Genomic DNA, 14,119 nt, shown 5'->3' with positions numbered 1-14,119 from the left:
TATTCCTGGGAATGCAAAGCTACAGGAGGTGCCACAATCCAAAATTCCAGGACGTGGAGGGTTCTTCTAATCCCACAAATCCTTGGCTTTTCCTGGGAACGCGAAGCCACAGAAGGTGCCATCGCATCCCAGAATTCCAGGACGTGGAGGGTTTTTTCCAGGCTCCGAAGTCCTTGGCTATTCCTGGGAATGTCAAACCACAGGAGATGTCACAGTCCTGAAAAAAATGGGAATGCCGGGCTTTTCCAGGCTCTCAAATCTTTGGCATTCCCGCAGGAATCTGCCATCCCGAGGAGAAATTCCATGCTTTTTCTGGGATGTGGGATGGCTCATTCCGGTGTCTGACTCCAGGAACACCCCAGTTCCTGTGCTGAGGGAAGCTGGGAAGGGAAGCTTGGAATTTCAGCCGCATCCCAGGCTGTTAAATCCCCCCGGAGCCGGGAATTTCCATGGAGAGAAGCTGGAAGAAGCTCCTCGTAAATCACAGGGAGAGCTCCAGGGCAGCCCGGAGCGGCCTCGCTTCCTCCGTAAACAGCCCCGGGGGGAATAAATCACCGGAGAAACCGGGACACGGGCTCCGGGATGAGGAGATTCCCAGGATTGATGGGCTCTGGGAAGGCTCCCTGGGGTACTCCCTCTATCCTGGAGCTGTTGTTTTTAGGAATGCCAATCCCAAGGCCGCTGATGAGAGAAGTGGCCCCGGATGAGTGGAAATAAGGAATTGGCTCTCGGATGTTTGATGGCCTCTGGAAGAGGAATTCATCACTGGGATCTGGGAGGAGCCAGGGGTAAACCTGGAGCAGGGAATTCCTGCTGTGTGCGAGCCTCTGGCTCAGGACGGGCTTAAATTCTGGAGGGTTGATGACGTGACAGCTCTGGAAACGCGTTTGGTGTTGGATTAATTGGGATTTTGGGGCAGGAAAGAGCAGGAATATCGGCTGTCCTTAAGCAAGAAGTTGGGATTCTCCAAAGTGTCCTGGCAGGAAGTCTTTATATCCATATGGATATTGTCTGTATTTACATGAAGGCGAATCCTACACAAAATGTAGGAACGGGAGTTGAAAATGTGGGGAATCCTTGGGATTCCTTCCTTCCTTCCTTCCTTCCTTCCTTCCTTCCTGCCTGCCTGCCTTTCCCCCAGATCCACAATTTCTGAACTTACATTGGGTGGGAATTATTTAGAAATCAGATTAATTTATTTCCTTCCCGGGGATTTGGAATTCCCAGCAGTTGGAAGTGGGGTTGGATCAGAGCTGTGAACATTTTCCAGGAATTTAAAAGGAAACGTTCTTCCCTTCCATGGGAATAATTAAGGGTTTCAATCTTGTTCTCCAGGCTCTGAGCGTGGCCTTTGTTGTGTCCGTATCCCAAATTTCCTGTGCGTTTGCAATCCAGGAATTCCTGGATTAATGTCCAGTGGATTTGTCCATTTCCCTGGATGCTGATATCCCTGGATCCCGTTATCCCTGGATGTTTTCTCTGGATGTTGTTTTCCCTGGATGTTATTTTCCCTGGATCCCGTTATCCCTGGATCCCGTTATCCCTGGATGTTGTTTTCTCTGGGTGTTATTTTCCCTGGATCCCGTTATCCCTGGATGTTGTTTTCCCTGGATCCCATGTTCCCTGGATCCCGTTTTCCCTGGATATTTTCCCCCTGGATATTTTGAACCCCTTTAGATCTCAAGGTCCATCCTCGCCCCAAAACACATCCGGATTTTTCCCTGGCCCACGGAGGATGAACATTCCCAGTGAGGAGCTGGGATTGGGGCCCTTTTCCCGGGATTCCGAGCTGTTCCGGCAGGAAGCAGGAGGTGCCCCCTGCCCTGCCCAAACCCCTCTCGGCAGCGGCAGCGGCAGCGAGGTTTTGTGGATCTCTCTGCTCATTTTGGGTGATTTTCTGCTCGAGCGGCGCCTTTGTGCCGCGGGGCGGGAGCTCGGGATCGGCATTCCGGCTGGGAGCTACGGGAGACCCTGGAGGCATCGCTGCATTATCCCCAGCTCTGAGATCCCTGGTTTTCCATTTGCCAGCAGCTGGAATTGCCGGGTGTTTGCTCTGCCTTTTGTGGGGTTTTTTTGGGTGGTTTTTGGGGCTGTTTTTGACTTTCAGTTTTATCCGAATTTGCTCCTTGTTGCCCTTTTCAAAACCCCTCCCAAACCCAAATGAAACGATTTCAGAGTCCTATCCTCTGGTCCACGAGGTGTTGAAAATATAAGGAATGTGGGGAATCCTTATGGAATATGGAGCCTTCCTTCCTTCCTTCCTTCCTTCCTTCCTTCCTTCCTTCCTTCCTTCCATTGGTTGAGCATTATTCAGAAATCAGATTAATTATTTCCTTCCCAAGGATCTGGAATTCCCAGCATTTGGAAGTGGGTTTGGATCAGCGCTGGGAACATTTTCCAGGGATTTAGAAGGAAATGCTCTTGTCTTTCCTGGAAATCTTAAATGAAGGATTTAAGGATCTCGTTTTCCTCGCTCCTTCCCATGAAATTCCCGTGGGTTTTCCACCGTTCCTCGAGCTGGGGAGGAGGAATGGCGGAATGAGCTCCGGATCCGGGGGAAGGTGGATCAAGGACAATCCTCTGTCCCGAAAACCTTTCCTGTCGTCTCCGTGACGGCTCCTCTGGCCCTCGCTTTGCCTTTGAGGCTTGACATCCCATAATTACCCCATCTGACCCCAATCCCGGAGCAAACACTTCCAGCTGCTCCCTCAAAGCAGCACCGGGGCTGCGTGTGGGAAATGCGGGAGCAAGTTCGGAAATTCTGGGAATGCTGGCTCCCGCCTCTCCCAAGCGACCGGATGCGCTCCCAAAAATCCGAATATTCCGGATCCTTTGTGTTCCCCTCCGAGCGCTTCCGGTGTCATCCTCGAATTCCAGGCACCCAGAGAGATCCAGGATTCCTTGAGAATTCCCTGAAATGACAAACCCGGTGCCTTTGGGGTGGGTTTCCTTGAGGGACCGTCCTTCCTGGCGGGGCTTGGTGGCCCCTGTGCCACCACCGGGAATGTCGGGATGTCACCGGGATGATCCCGAGTGGCCGGGACGTGTGGAATGTGAGCTCCGGAATCTCACAGGATTCCATCGGGATGGTGCCGGGCTCCAGATCCCCTCCCGGAATTCCCGGCCTGGGAATGGCTGCCGGCTCCGCTCGGGAATTTCCCATCTCCAAACCCGGCTGGTCCCTCTGGAGCCAGGCTGGGAGAGCTGGGAATGTTCACCTGGAGAAGGGAAGGATCCAGGGAGAGCTCAGAGCCCCTTCCCGAGCCTGAAGGGGCTCCAGGAGAGCTGGAGAGGGACTGGGGATGAGGGCTGGAGGGACAGGGCACAGGGAATGGCTGTGGAAGTGGAAAAGGGGGGTTTGGGTGGGATATTGGGAAGGGATTCTTCCCTGCGGGGGTGGGGAGGGCCTGGGCTGGAATTCCCACAGAAGCTGTGGCTGCCCCGGGAGTGTCCAGGGGCTGGGCAGGGCTTGGAGCAGCCTGGGATAGCGGAAGGTGTTGGGGTTGGAGTGGGACGATCCATAAAGGTCCCGTCCAGCCCAGACCATCTCCGTGATTGTATCCCACGGATTGTCCAGGGCTCTCCTCTGCATCCCTGATTCGTTGAATCCAGACTGGGATTCAGGGAATCCAAACTGGGATTCAGGGAGTTCAGACTGGGATTCAGGGAGTTCAGACTGGGATTCAGGGAATCCAAACTGGAATTCAGCAAATCCAAACTGGGATTCAGGGAGTTCAAACTGGGATTCAGCGAATCCAAACTGGAATTTGGCAAATCCAAACTGGGATTCAGCAAATCCAGACTGGGATTCAGGGAATCCAGACTGGGATTCAGGGAATCCAAACTGGAATTCAGGGAATCCAAACTGGGATTCAGGGAATCCAAACTGGGATTCAGGGAGTTCAGACTGGGATTCAGCAAATCCAAACTGGAATTCAGGGAATCCAAACTGGGATTCAGCAAATCCAAACTGGGATTAGGGAATCCAAACTGGGAATCAGTGAATCCAGACTGGGATTCAGCAAATCCAAACAGGGATTCAGCAAATCCAAACTGGGATTCAGGGAGTTCAAACTGGGATTCAGCTAATCCAAACTGGAATTTGGCAAATCCAAACTGGGATTCAGGGAATCCAGACTGGGATTCATTGAATCCAAAATGGGATTCAGTTTATACAAACTGGAATTCAGGGAATCCAAACCGGGATTCAGGGAATCCAAGCTGGGATTCAGGGGGTTCAGACTGGGATTCAGTGAATCCAGACTGGAATTCAGCAAATCCAAACTGGGATTCAGCAAATCCAGACTGGGATTCAGCAAATCCAAACTGGGATTCAGTGAATCCAAACTGGGATTCAGCTAATACAAACTGGGATTCAGTGAATGAAAACTGGGATTCAGCAAATCCAAACTGGAATTTGGCAAATCCAAACTGGGATTCAGCAAATCCAGACTATGATTCAGGGAATCCAAACTGGAATTTGGCAAATCCAAACTGGGATTCAGCAAATCCAGACTAGGATTCAGGGAGTTGAAACTGGGATTCAGCTAATACAAACTAGGATTCAGGGAATCCAGACTGGGATTCAGCAAATCCAAACTGGGAATCCAATCTGGAATTTGGCAAATCCAAACTGGGATTCAGGGAATCCAAACTGGGATTCAGGGAGTTCAAACTGGGTTTCAGGGAATCCAGACTGGGATTCAGGGAATCCAGACTGGGATTGAGCAGGAGAAGGTGCCGGGGCTCCTCTGGGGCCAGGGACAGTCTCAAAGCTGCCAGTTCCTTCTCCATCACCGAAGCCCAGCTCAGTAAATCCCGGGAAGAGCTCCGGCGCCGCGCTGACGTCCGCCGGCGTTATCTGTTTGCGCTGCCAGCGGGAGCAGCCGGCCGTGGCGTGTCCCGGCAGCTTTGCGTCCTTATCTCCCGCAGAAGGGCCCAGATTGAATTCCCCTCCCGCGGGATCCAGCGGCGCCCTTTGCTCGCCTTCCCCTCGGAGCGAGCCGGGGCTGCCTCCCGAGGAGCCCGGAGCTCATTTCCATGCTCGGGGAGAGCGCGGCCTTTGCCGGCCCGGCGCCATTCGGGGGCTGTCAAGGGGAAAATTGAGGTGGCCGCGGGCCAGGGACGCCTCACGGGCGAGTGCGCGCAGGGGAAGGAGCAGGGGATGGAGTCCTCGATGGGAGGTGGGAGGAGCAGGTGATGTCAGGAGCTCCAGCTCGGGATCGCCCCAGGAGCCGGGAAAAAACGTCCAGGAGCTGGGAAAAAACATCCAGGACCTGGGGAAAAACATCCAGGAGCTGGGAAAAAACATCCAGGAGCTGGGGAAAAAACATCCAGGACCTGGGGAAAAACATCCAGGACCTGGGGAAAAACATCCAGGAGCTGGGAAAAAGACATCCAGGAGCTGGGGAAAAACATCCAGGAGCTGGGGGAAAACATCCAGGAGCTGGGGAAAAACATCCAGGAGCTGGGAAAAAACATCCAGGACCTGGGGAAAAAAACACCCAGGAGCTGGGGAAAAAACATCCAGGAGCTGGGGAAAAACATCCAGGACCTGGGGAAAAACATCCAGGACCTGGGGAAAAACATCCAGGAGCTGGGAAAAAGACATCCAGGAGCTGGGGAAAAACATCCAGGAGCTGGGGGAAAACATCCAGGAGCTGGGGAAAAACATCCAGGAGCTGGGAAAAAACATCCAGGACCTGGGGAAAAAAACACCCAGGAGCTGGGGAAAAACATCCAGGAGCTGGGGAAAAAAACACCCAGGGCTGGGGTGCTCTGCTCGGAACAGAAATTTGGAAGAGCTGGGATGGATGTATTTTAACTCCCTCAATTCCTGGTGATGTCAGGAGCTGCAGCTCCAGCTTGGGATCACCCCAGGAGCTGGAAAAAAACCATTCAGGGCTGGAGTGCTCCCCGCCTGCTCCGCTCGGAACAGAAATTTGGAAAAACTGGGATTGATCTTAATTCTGTCAATTCCTGGTGATGTCAGGAGCTCCCAGGAGCTGGGAAAAAACCATCCAGAGTTTGGGGTGTTCGGCTCGGAACAGCAGAGCAGGTGAAATTTGGAAAACCTGGGAATGATTTATTTTAACTCCCTGAAATCCTGGTGGTGTCAGGAGCTTGGGATCACCCCAGGAGCCGGGAAAATCCACCCAGGACCGGGGTGCTCCCTGCCTGCTCCGCTCAGAACAGAAATTTGGAAAAGCTGGGATTAATTTCTGTTAATTCTGGGAGTTCCTGGTGATGTCAGGCAGCTCCAGCTTGGGATCACCCCAGGAGCTGGGCAAAACCATCCGGAGCTGGGATTCATTTATTTTAACTCTCTGAATTCCTGCTCCGTCACATCAGAGCTTCCCAGGGATCTGCCGGGATCCAGGTGGAGCTGCTGCTCCCTGCCCCTCTCCTCGGGGCTGCCCCGGGTGAACGCCCGGGCTCGGAGCTCACCAGATCCCAAATGGTTTGGGCTGGGAGGGAATCCAAAGCCCCCTTGTCCCACCCTCTGGATGAGGTTCCACTCTCCCAGGCTGCTCCGGCCTTTCCTTGGACACTCCCAGGGATGGGAAGTCCAGGCAGGAGCCCTCCTGTCCAGAGGGGCGACAAAGCCAAACCAGAGAAGCCGTGGAGGGTTTTCCCCTCCTGCTCCTTTTTGACCAGCAGTGTCACTTTGAGAGCGTTCGGAGCCACCTGAAGTGGATTCCTGGCGCAGAATTCCCAGAGAATTTGGGGCTGCCCGATCCCTGGAAGCGTCCAAGTCCAGGCTGGAGCAGCCTGGGGCAGTGAAGGTGTCCCTGCCCATGGATAAGGACATTCCAAGGTCCTTCCCACCCCTGTGATTCCCTGCTGGAGGAGATGGGCTGGCTCTCGGCGTTGCTGAGTTTATCATCCCGGAGCCCACAGGGAAAAAGGACGGATCATGGATGCCTCACATGCTTGGTGACACATCCCACATCCATCTCCCGCCTTGGATATTCCAACCACCACCTCTGGAGAAGCCTCAAAACCTCCCAAACGCTGGAATTGGGGCAGATTTGGGGGTGAGGAGCAGACACATTGCCCTGTCCCTGTCTCTCGTGATGCTCCACGGCCGCACCACGGCAGCAATTCCTTAAATTAGCAATTCCTTAAATTAGCAGGAGTTACGGAATTCCCTCCTAAACATTTCATTTTGCTGGGATTGGAGGTGGGAGATCCGCCAGCTCTGCCTTTCCCTGGAGCTGGGGATGCGGGGTCGGGGCGGGGCCGTGTGAGCAGTAAGGAAACGATGATTCCATCATGAAGGGATCAATGAGACGGAATCTCCCCATCTGGAATCTCTGGGATGGGTCTCACCTGCAGACTCGGCCTCCAAAAATCTGTCCTGTAATCCTGCCTTCCGTTATTTTGTGGGTTTTTCCCAAAAACGCTGTTCAGGCGCTGTGGCTTCTTCCCTGGTTTTATTTCTCTGGGTGAGAAGTCGGATCAGCCCCATCAGGAATGTCCTGCTTCTCCACATTCCCATCAAATCCAGCCCCATCAGGAATGTCCTGCATCTCCACATTCCCAAATCCAGCCCCATCAGGAATGTCCTGCACCTCCGCATTCCCAAATCCAGCCCCATCAGGAATGTCCTGCTTCTCCACATTCCCATCAAATCCAGCCCCATCAGGAATGTCCTGCATCTCCACATTCCCAAATCCAGCCCCATCAGGAATGTCCTGCACCTCCGCATTCCCAAATCCAGCCCCATCAGGAATGTCCTGCTTCTCCACATTCCCATCAAATCCAGCCCCATCAGGAATGTTCTGCATCTCCACATTCCCATCAAATCCAGCCCCATCAGGAATGTCCTGCTTCTCCACAATCCCAAATCCAGCCCCATCAGGAATGTCCTGCTTCTCCACATTCCCAAATCCAGCCCCATCAGGAATGTTCTGCTTCTCCACATTCCCATCAAATCCAGCCCCTTCAGGAATGTTCTGCATCTTCACATTCCCAAATCCAGCCCCATCAGGAATGTCCTGCATCTCCACATTCCCAAATCCAACCCCATCAGGAATGTCCTGCACCTCCGCATTCCCAAATCCAGCCCCATCAGGAATGTCCTGCATCTCCACATTCCCATCAAATCCAGCCCCATCAGGAATGTCCTGCTTCTCTCTGATCCCATCAAATCCAGCCCCATCAGGAATGTCCTGCTTCTCCCTATTCCCATCAAATCCAGCCCCATCAGGAATGTCCTGCTTCTCCCTATTCCCATCAAATCCAGCCCCATCAGGAATGTCCTGCATCTCCACATTCCCAAATCCAGCCCCATCAGGAATGTTCTGCATCTTCACATTCCCAAATCCAGCCCCCTCAGGAATGTCCTGCTTCTCCCTGATCCCATCAAATCCAGCCCTATTAGGAAGGTTCAGCACCTCCACATTCCCATCCAGTGGAGCAGGGATTTTTGGGATGCTGGAAGGCGATTCCGGGGGTACATCCCAGTTTTTCTGCCCCCCGATCGGGGGTCACGAGCGATCCCATCTGGGACCTCCGGGGCCGTCGGTGTTTTTCCGTTGTTGAGCTGACGAACGACACCCGGACTTCCCAGCGCTCCTTTTCCATCACAATCCGTGGTTTCAAATTAGCCAGCCGCGGGATCGTGGCTGCTCGGGGCCGTGCCGTGACAGAGCCTCGCTGCCAGACACAGGGGCTGTGAAAACAGTAATTTAGAATCTCCGGGAAGCATTCCCAGCAGGAAAAGCGGGGAAAAAAAAATATAAAAAACAAATCCCAACTTGTATTTGCCATTAAAAACCAGAGGATTTGGGGGCGGATTCCTCCCGCGGCTCCAACAGACGGCGGCGCGGGGGTCGGGCACAGCCGGGGTTTGACTCCGCTGCTGGTTTTAGGAAGGATTCTCATTTTGGGATCATCATTCGTGATCCCGCGGCGCCGGTGGAAGCGGAGTGTGAGTGCGTCAGGACGTGGCTCAGTCACGGCCCTAATTAGCTCCTGGTGGCTGCTGTGGCTCTCCTGTCCCTGGATTCAATCCCTCTGGGAATATCGATCCCACTGAGAGTCGCTCTGCGGGGAAGAGCTTCAGACCCCGGCGCTCGTGGGCTGGGAAAAAATATCAAAAATCGCTTCCAGAGCTCCGGTTTAAAGCGGATCCAGTGACGTTAAATGGGGTTTTAATTGTCTTTTAAATAAATAATACCAGATTCCTGTTTTCTCAGAGGGAATCGGGCCCTGGCACAGGTTTCCCAGAATTTGGGGCTGCCCCTGGATCCCTGGAAATGTCCAAGGCCAGGCTGGATGGGGCTTGGAAAAAACCTGGGATGGTGGAAGAGGGAAGAGGGATGGAACCGGATGAGCTTTGAGATCCCTCCCAACCCAAACCATCCCGCGATACTGGGGAGCATTTCCAAAATCTCCTTATTTTCCAAGGATTTTTATCTCCTCATATCTTCAGGAACTTCCGGAAAACACATTGCCAATTCTCTGATTTAAATCAAAAAATCTTGGCTGTAGGGATCGTTCCTTGGTTCCTTAAATTCAGAACCTTTCCAGGATTGCTCCAATGTGCTAAGAAGTGGGATTTTCCCCCATTTCCTCGGTGCTGATAAGGCAGTTGTGGGTTATCTCCGATCCTTTGCTTGTTCCCCGTTGTTCCTGTTCCCGGCGGGGGATTTGTTTGGATTCACATGAAACAGCCTCGTGTTTTCCCTGGAGATAAATCCCAGCCTTGTGGGAAGCAGAAATGCCAAAGGAAGCTCACAGCGAATCGTGGATGGAGCTGCTGCGCATTCCCAGCTCCAATTCCCAAACTCAAAGGATCTTCCATCAGAATCCAGAACACAACAGGCAAGGAAAAAAATCCTCCCTCTTCCTATTTTCCTACATTTCCATGGATTGAAAGTCTGGATTTGACCCTTCAGCTCATAAATTGGTGCTGCCAGCTTGAAGAGTGAGGCCTCGCTCTGAAGCAAACCCTGGAATTTCCACAAGTGTCCTTGTGGCCATCCCGAATTCCCATGGCCATCCCGAATCCCTGTGGCCATCCCAAATCCCCGTGGCCATCCCGAATCCCCTTGGCCATCCCAAATTCCTATGGCCATCCCAAATCCCCTTGGCTATCCCAAATCCCCGTGGCCCATCCCAAATCCCTGTGGCCATCCCAAATCCCCTTGGCCATCCCAAATTCCCATGGCCATCCCAAATCCCCGTGGCCATCCCGAATCCCCGTGGCCATCCCAAATTCCCATGGCCATCCCAAATCCCCTTGCCCATCCCAAATCCCCGTGGCCCATCCCAAATCCCTGTGGCCATCCTAAATCCCCGTGGCCCATCTCAAATCCCCTTGGCCCATCTCAAATCCCCTTGGCCATCCCAAATCCCTGTGGCCATCCCAAATTCCTGTGTCTGGCTTGAGACTCGCTGCTCGTTCTGGGTGAATTCTGTAGCATTTTGGTGAACATCGCATGGTTCTCCCATGGAATTCCAGGATGCTTTGGGTGGGAAAGGTCCTGAAATCCCATCCAGTTCCACAGGAACACAGGATTCCACAGATTCTCTGGAAAAACTGTTTCCTGTCCTGTTGGCTGATCCTTTTCCCAGCACCCTTGAAGGACAGCCTTACTCACCGGCGATCCCGCAGGTTATCCAGGTGTCCACCTGGGACGTCCAGGCTCCCTTTTCCACAGGCAAAGCCCTGATCCAGGCGGTTACTCCCAGAAAAACCTGGAAAACCGCAGCTGGCACCTCCGTGGGCTGAGGCATTGGCCAAACTCAGCCAGCTCAGGTTATCCCTGGAATATTTGGAGGGGGAAGGAATCAGTGAGTCACGATGCGCCCGGACTCCTCATCCCGGGAGAAGATTCCGGTGGTTGCCAGGAAAAACGTGGAGATGGAGTCCCTCGTGTGTCTCGGCGAGACTCTGCCGCAGAAATTTTGTGAACGATTAGCAGGTCGTTAATGATGCTGAAAACAACCTCATTTCCACTCAGACCCGTGCCCGGCCAGCCGTGGCCGAGGGATCTTGGAGGATACTCGGAAGCCTTGTCGGCATTCCAGCGCGGCAGGGCTGAGGCAGAGACAGGGATTTATGGATTTATGGATTTACAGGCTGGTTCTGCCGCGGTCCCGTGCTTGTGTCCGTCCCTGCGGGCCGTGTTTATCCCCGGTGCTTGAGGCACTTCCCTCCGTCCCCTGCTCCAGGCAGGCTTCCAGAATGGATTTAATTAATTTCTGGGACGCGAATTCCAGGTTTTGGGGGTTTATCAGCAGCTTTCGCCACGATTCCAGTGCTCCCAATAGGGGATTAAATTCACCATCGTCAGAGGATGTGTCACTCAAAGATGGTGGGGAGGGGACACTTCCAAAAAGCCTCCCCTGGCTCCTGGCCGTGGGTTTGCATCCAGGCAGGTGGGATGGGAGCCTCTGTCCTTCTGCTGGATCTGGGTCTGGATGAATCCCGCTCTGCCAAGCTCAGCCCGAGCTCTGCCGCGGTTGGGTGTGGAATATTTAACGTTAAATCCTTCTCCTAAAGCTGCAGGGTGGGGAATTTGGCCAGTTTTGCCTTGGAAAGCCAAGGTTTTGGTCAATCCTGCAGGAGAGCTCTTTTGGGATATTTTTGGGAGGGTTTCCTTTCCCTGGAAAACATGGGAAGGGTTCTGCATGGACAGGTCCCACCGGCTCTGGGGCGTGTTTGGGGTAAATCAGAGCAGAAAAGATTTGGGAGGAGATCCTGTGCCATGGAGACCTTCCAGGAGTGTTGAGCATTCCGAGGTTCCTTCTCCAGCTCTGGCCTCTGGAATCGCTCTCTCCATGGGGACGCAGGTCCCTGCTCCAGTCCAGGCTTCCCACAGAGTCTCGGCCTCCTTCAGGCATCTCCAGGGAAAACCTTCCCGCTGAAGGACATTTGGTGGAAGAAGTTCCTGCCACGAGCAGGGTTGGGATGATGATGGAGACATTGGGATCCTTGGGACACGGGGACACGGCAGTGTCATCGATGGCTCGGACCCAGAGAGGAAGAGCTGGCACCCAGCTCCTGCCTCGGAATGGCTCAGGGATTCATGGAAGCACCCTGAGATGTTGCCTTCAAACCCCTTGCTTTTCCAAGGGATAGAGGGAAGAGGGGAATTGTTTCAAGCTCTGATGGAGGTGTTTTTAACCATCGGTTGAATCATTTGGTTGTCCTTCAGCCTGAGGTGTTGCTGACCCTTTTTCCCAACTTGTTTGGGGTCGTGGATGATCTTCCAGAGCCAGAATTCGTGTTTTGTACCCCAGCTGCTCCGCTGATGATCCCAAGGGATGTTTTTTGGGCAAGATGTTGGTTAAGGTCGTGGTTTACTCCAAGCAGGGATCCCAACCCTTCCAGGTGGAGGTCAGGAAGAGGGGAATGGATGTGTTTGCTTTTTTGAGGCTTTTCCTTGGTTTCAGGCTCCAAAAGCGGAGTGAATTTGGGTCCATCTGGGTTGTTCTTGGTCCGGGCTCTGCTGTGACATCATTTGGGACAAATTCCCAAAGGGAATTTGCTCAGGTGTTCCCCAGTTTGGGGTTCCTTGTGGTTTTCCAGGGTCTTTGGCACGAGGACATTTCAGGTCTGGTTTCAGGTGCCTTTTCCAGACCTTAAATTGATCCTGTTTGGAGTGGTGGGATGAATCCAAGAGTGGATGGGGTTGGAAGGGACCTTAAAGCCCCTCCAGGTCCAAGCCCCGTCATGGGCAGGAACATGGGAATGCTGGATGGGAATTGTTTTGGATTTTAAACTGTTCAGGACGGCTGAAATGCGTATTCAGTAAACAGCTGGGGGGCATTTTAACCAAACCCGTCCCAGCAGCCCCGGGGCATCGCCATGGGCAGGAAAGGGTTCCCGGGCCATTCCCTGCCCGTTCCAGTGATTCCTGGAAAGCCCCGGAGTTTCCAGGAAGGCTGGAGAGGGATGAGAGGAAAGAGGGGCTGCTCTTCCTGCCGGAGAGCCGAGTGCTCTCCATCGTGCGCCGCCGATGATGCCGAATCCCTCCTCCCTCCCCGATGAGCAATTATTGCACCTGTGAGTAATTAGCTGAGGTGGGAAGGATGCAGAGCCGGGCCTGCCCCGCCTTCCCTGCGGGAAAAGCTCCCCTGGGCAGGGAAGAGGCTCTTGGAGAACGTTCGGAGCCGTCCTGCTTGAGGAGGAAATTGGATTGCGCCCACTCGAGTGCCTGGAGAGGAGCTGAGCTCATTCCCGGAGCACCGGGAACGGCTCCGGGGGCTGTAGGGCCCTTCAGCTCCCGGCGACGATCCCGCAGCTGGGCCCTTCGCCTTTGTCGTGCCCGGGGTTCGCCTTTCCCGTTTCTCCGGGCCGGTTCCTCTCCCTCCCGGAGCTCACGGCTTTTCCCGACACAAAGGACGCGGGGCACGGTCCAGGGCGGAGGGAGCAGCTGCAGCTCCTGCCTGAACAGCACTAATTAGTCCAGCTGCTAACGAGCGAACGCCCCCGCTCCGGCCTGGAGAGGCCGAGCTCCTTCCAGCGCCGTTCCTCCATGGAAGAGCCTGTCCTGCCCAGGCCTGGCTTTTCCAGCTTCGTTCCCAGGGAATTAAAACCTCGTCGTTCCTCTCCTCGCAGGTGTCGGCACCAGGAATTACTACAGGAAGATCGGCTATGAGCTGGAAGGGCCCTACATGGTGAAATGGCTGGAATGATGATCCCGGAGATCCTCATCCTGGAAGAGGAGCAGGAAGGACGCGACGCTCATCCCGGGAATAACGCTCATCCCGGGAATAACGCTCATCCCGCGAATAAAGCCCAGGACTTGTTTCTGCCAGAGCCCCCGGCTGCAGAAAGCAGAGTTGGACGTGATGATCCTGGTGGTCCCTCCTAATTCCACGATTTTAGGAAATAGGGCATCAGCTCCTCTGGGAAGAGCGGCCCCGGGATCATCCCGTTCCCGCCGGAGAGGCTGGGGACATTCCAGGTGTCTCACCTGGATTAATCCTGCCTCGTCCTCGGGATGGGCTCCAGCGTTCGCATTTGAGGGATGAATTTCAGGATTTGGGGTGGCCAGGTGGGGAAACGGCTTTTTTCCTGCTGCTGTCAGCTTTTCCTGGCTCTGCGTTAAAACCAGGCCTGTTGCTCTGGCCGGGAATAAATTCCGTGATTATTTATTTA

The 14,119-nt window shown here is 54.0% G+C and overlaps 1 protein-coding gene across 1 annotated transcript in view; it reads left to right on the top strand.

The window, feature by feature from the left end:
* Positions 1 to 14,119, top strand: part of LOC119698538 (elongator complex protein 3-like) — a 77,451-nt gene extending 63,332 nt beyond the window's left edge. The window contains exon 11 of the mRNA XM_038130511.1: positions 13,577 to 14,119. Within this exon, the coding sequence (XP_037986439.1) occupies positions 13,577 to 13,653 (77 nt within the window). The 3' untranslated portion in view covers positions 13,654 to 14,119. The remainder of the gene's footprint in view (positions 1 to 13,576) is intronic.

The sequence above is a fragment of the Motacilla alba genome, chromosome 3 (assembly GCF_015832195.1).
Source record: "Motacilla alba alba isolate MOTALB_02 chromosome 3, Motacilla_alba_V1.0_pri, whole genome shotgun sequence".
Classification (NCBI taxonomy): Eukaryota; Metazoa; Chordata; class Aves; order Passeriformes; family Motacillidae; genus Motacilla; species Motacilla alba.
This window is presented reverse-complemented; position numbering and strand designations above follow the sequence as displayed.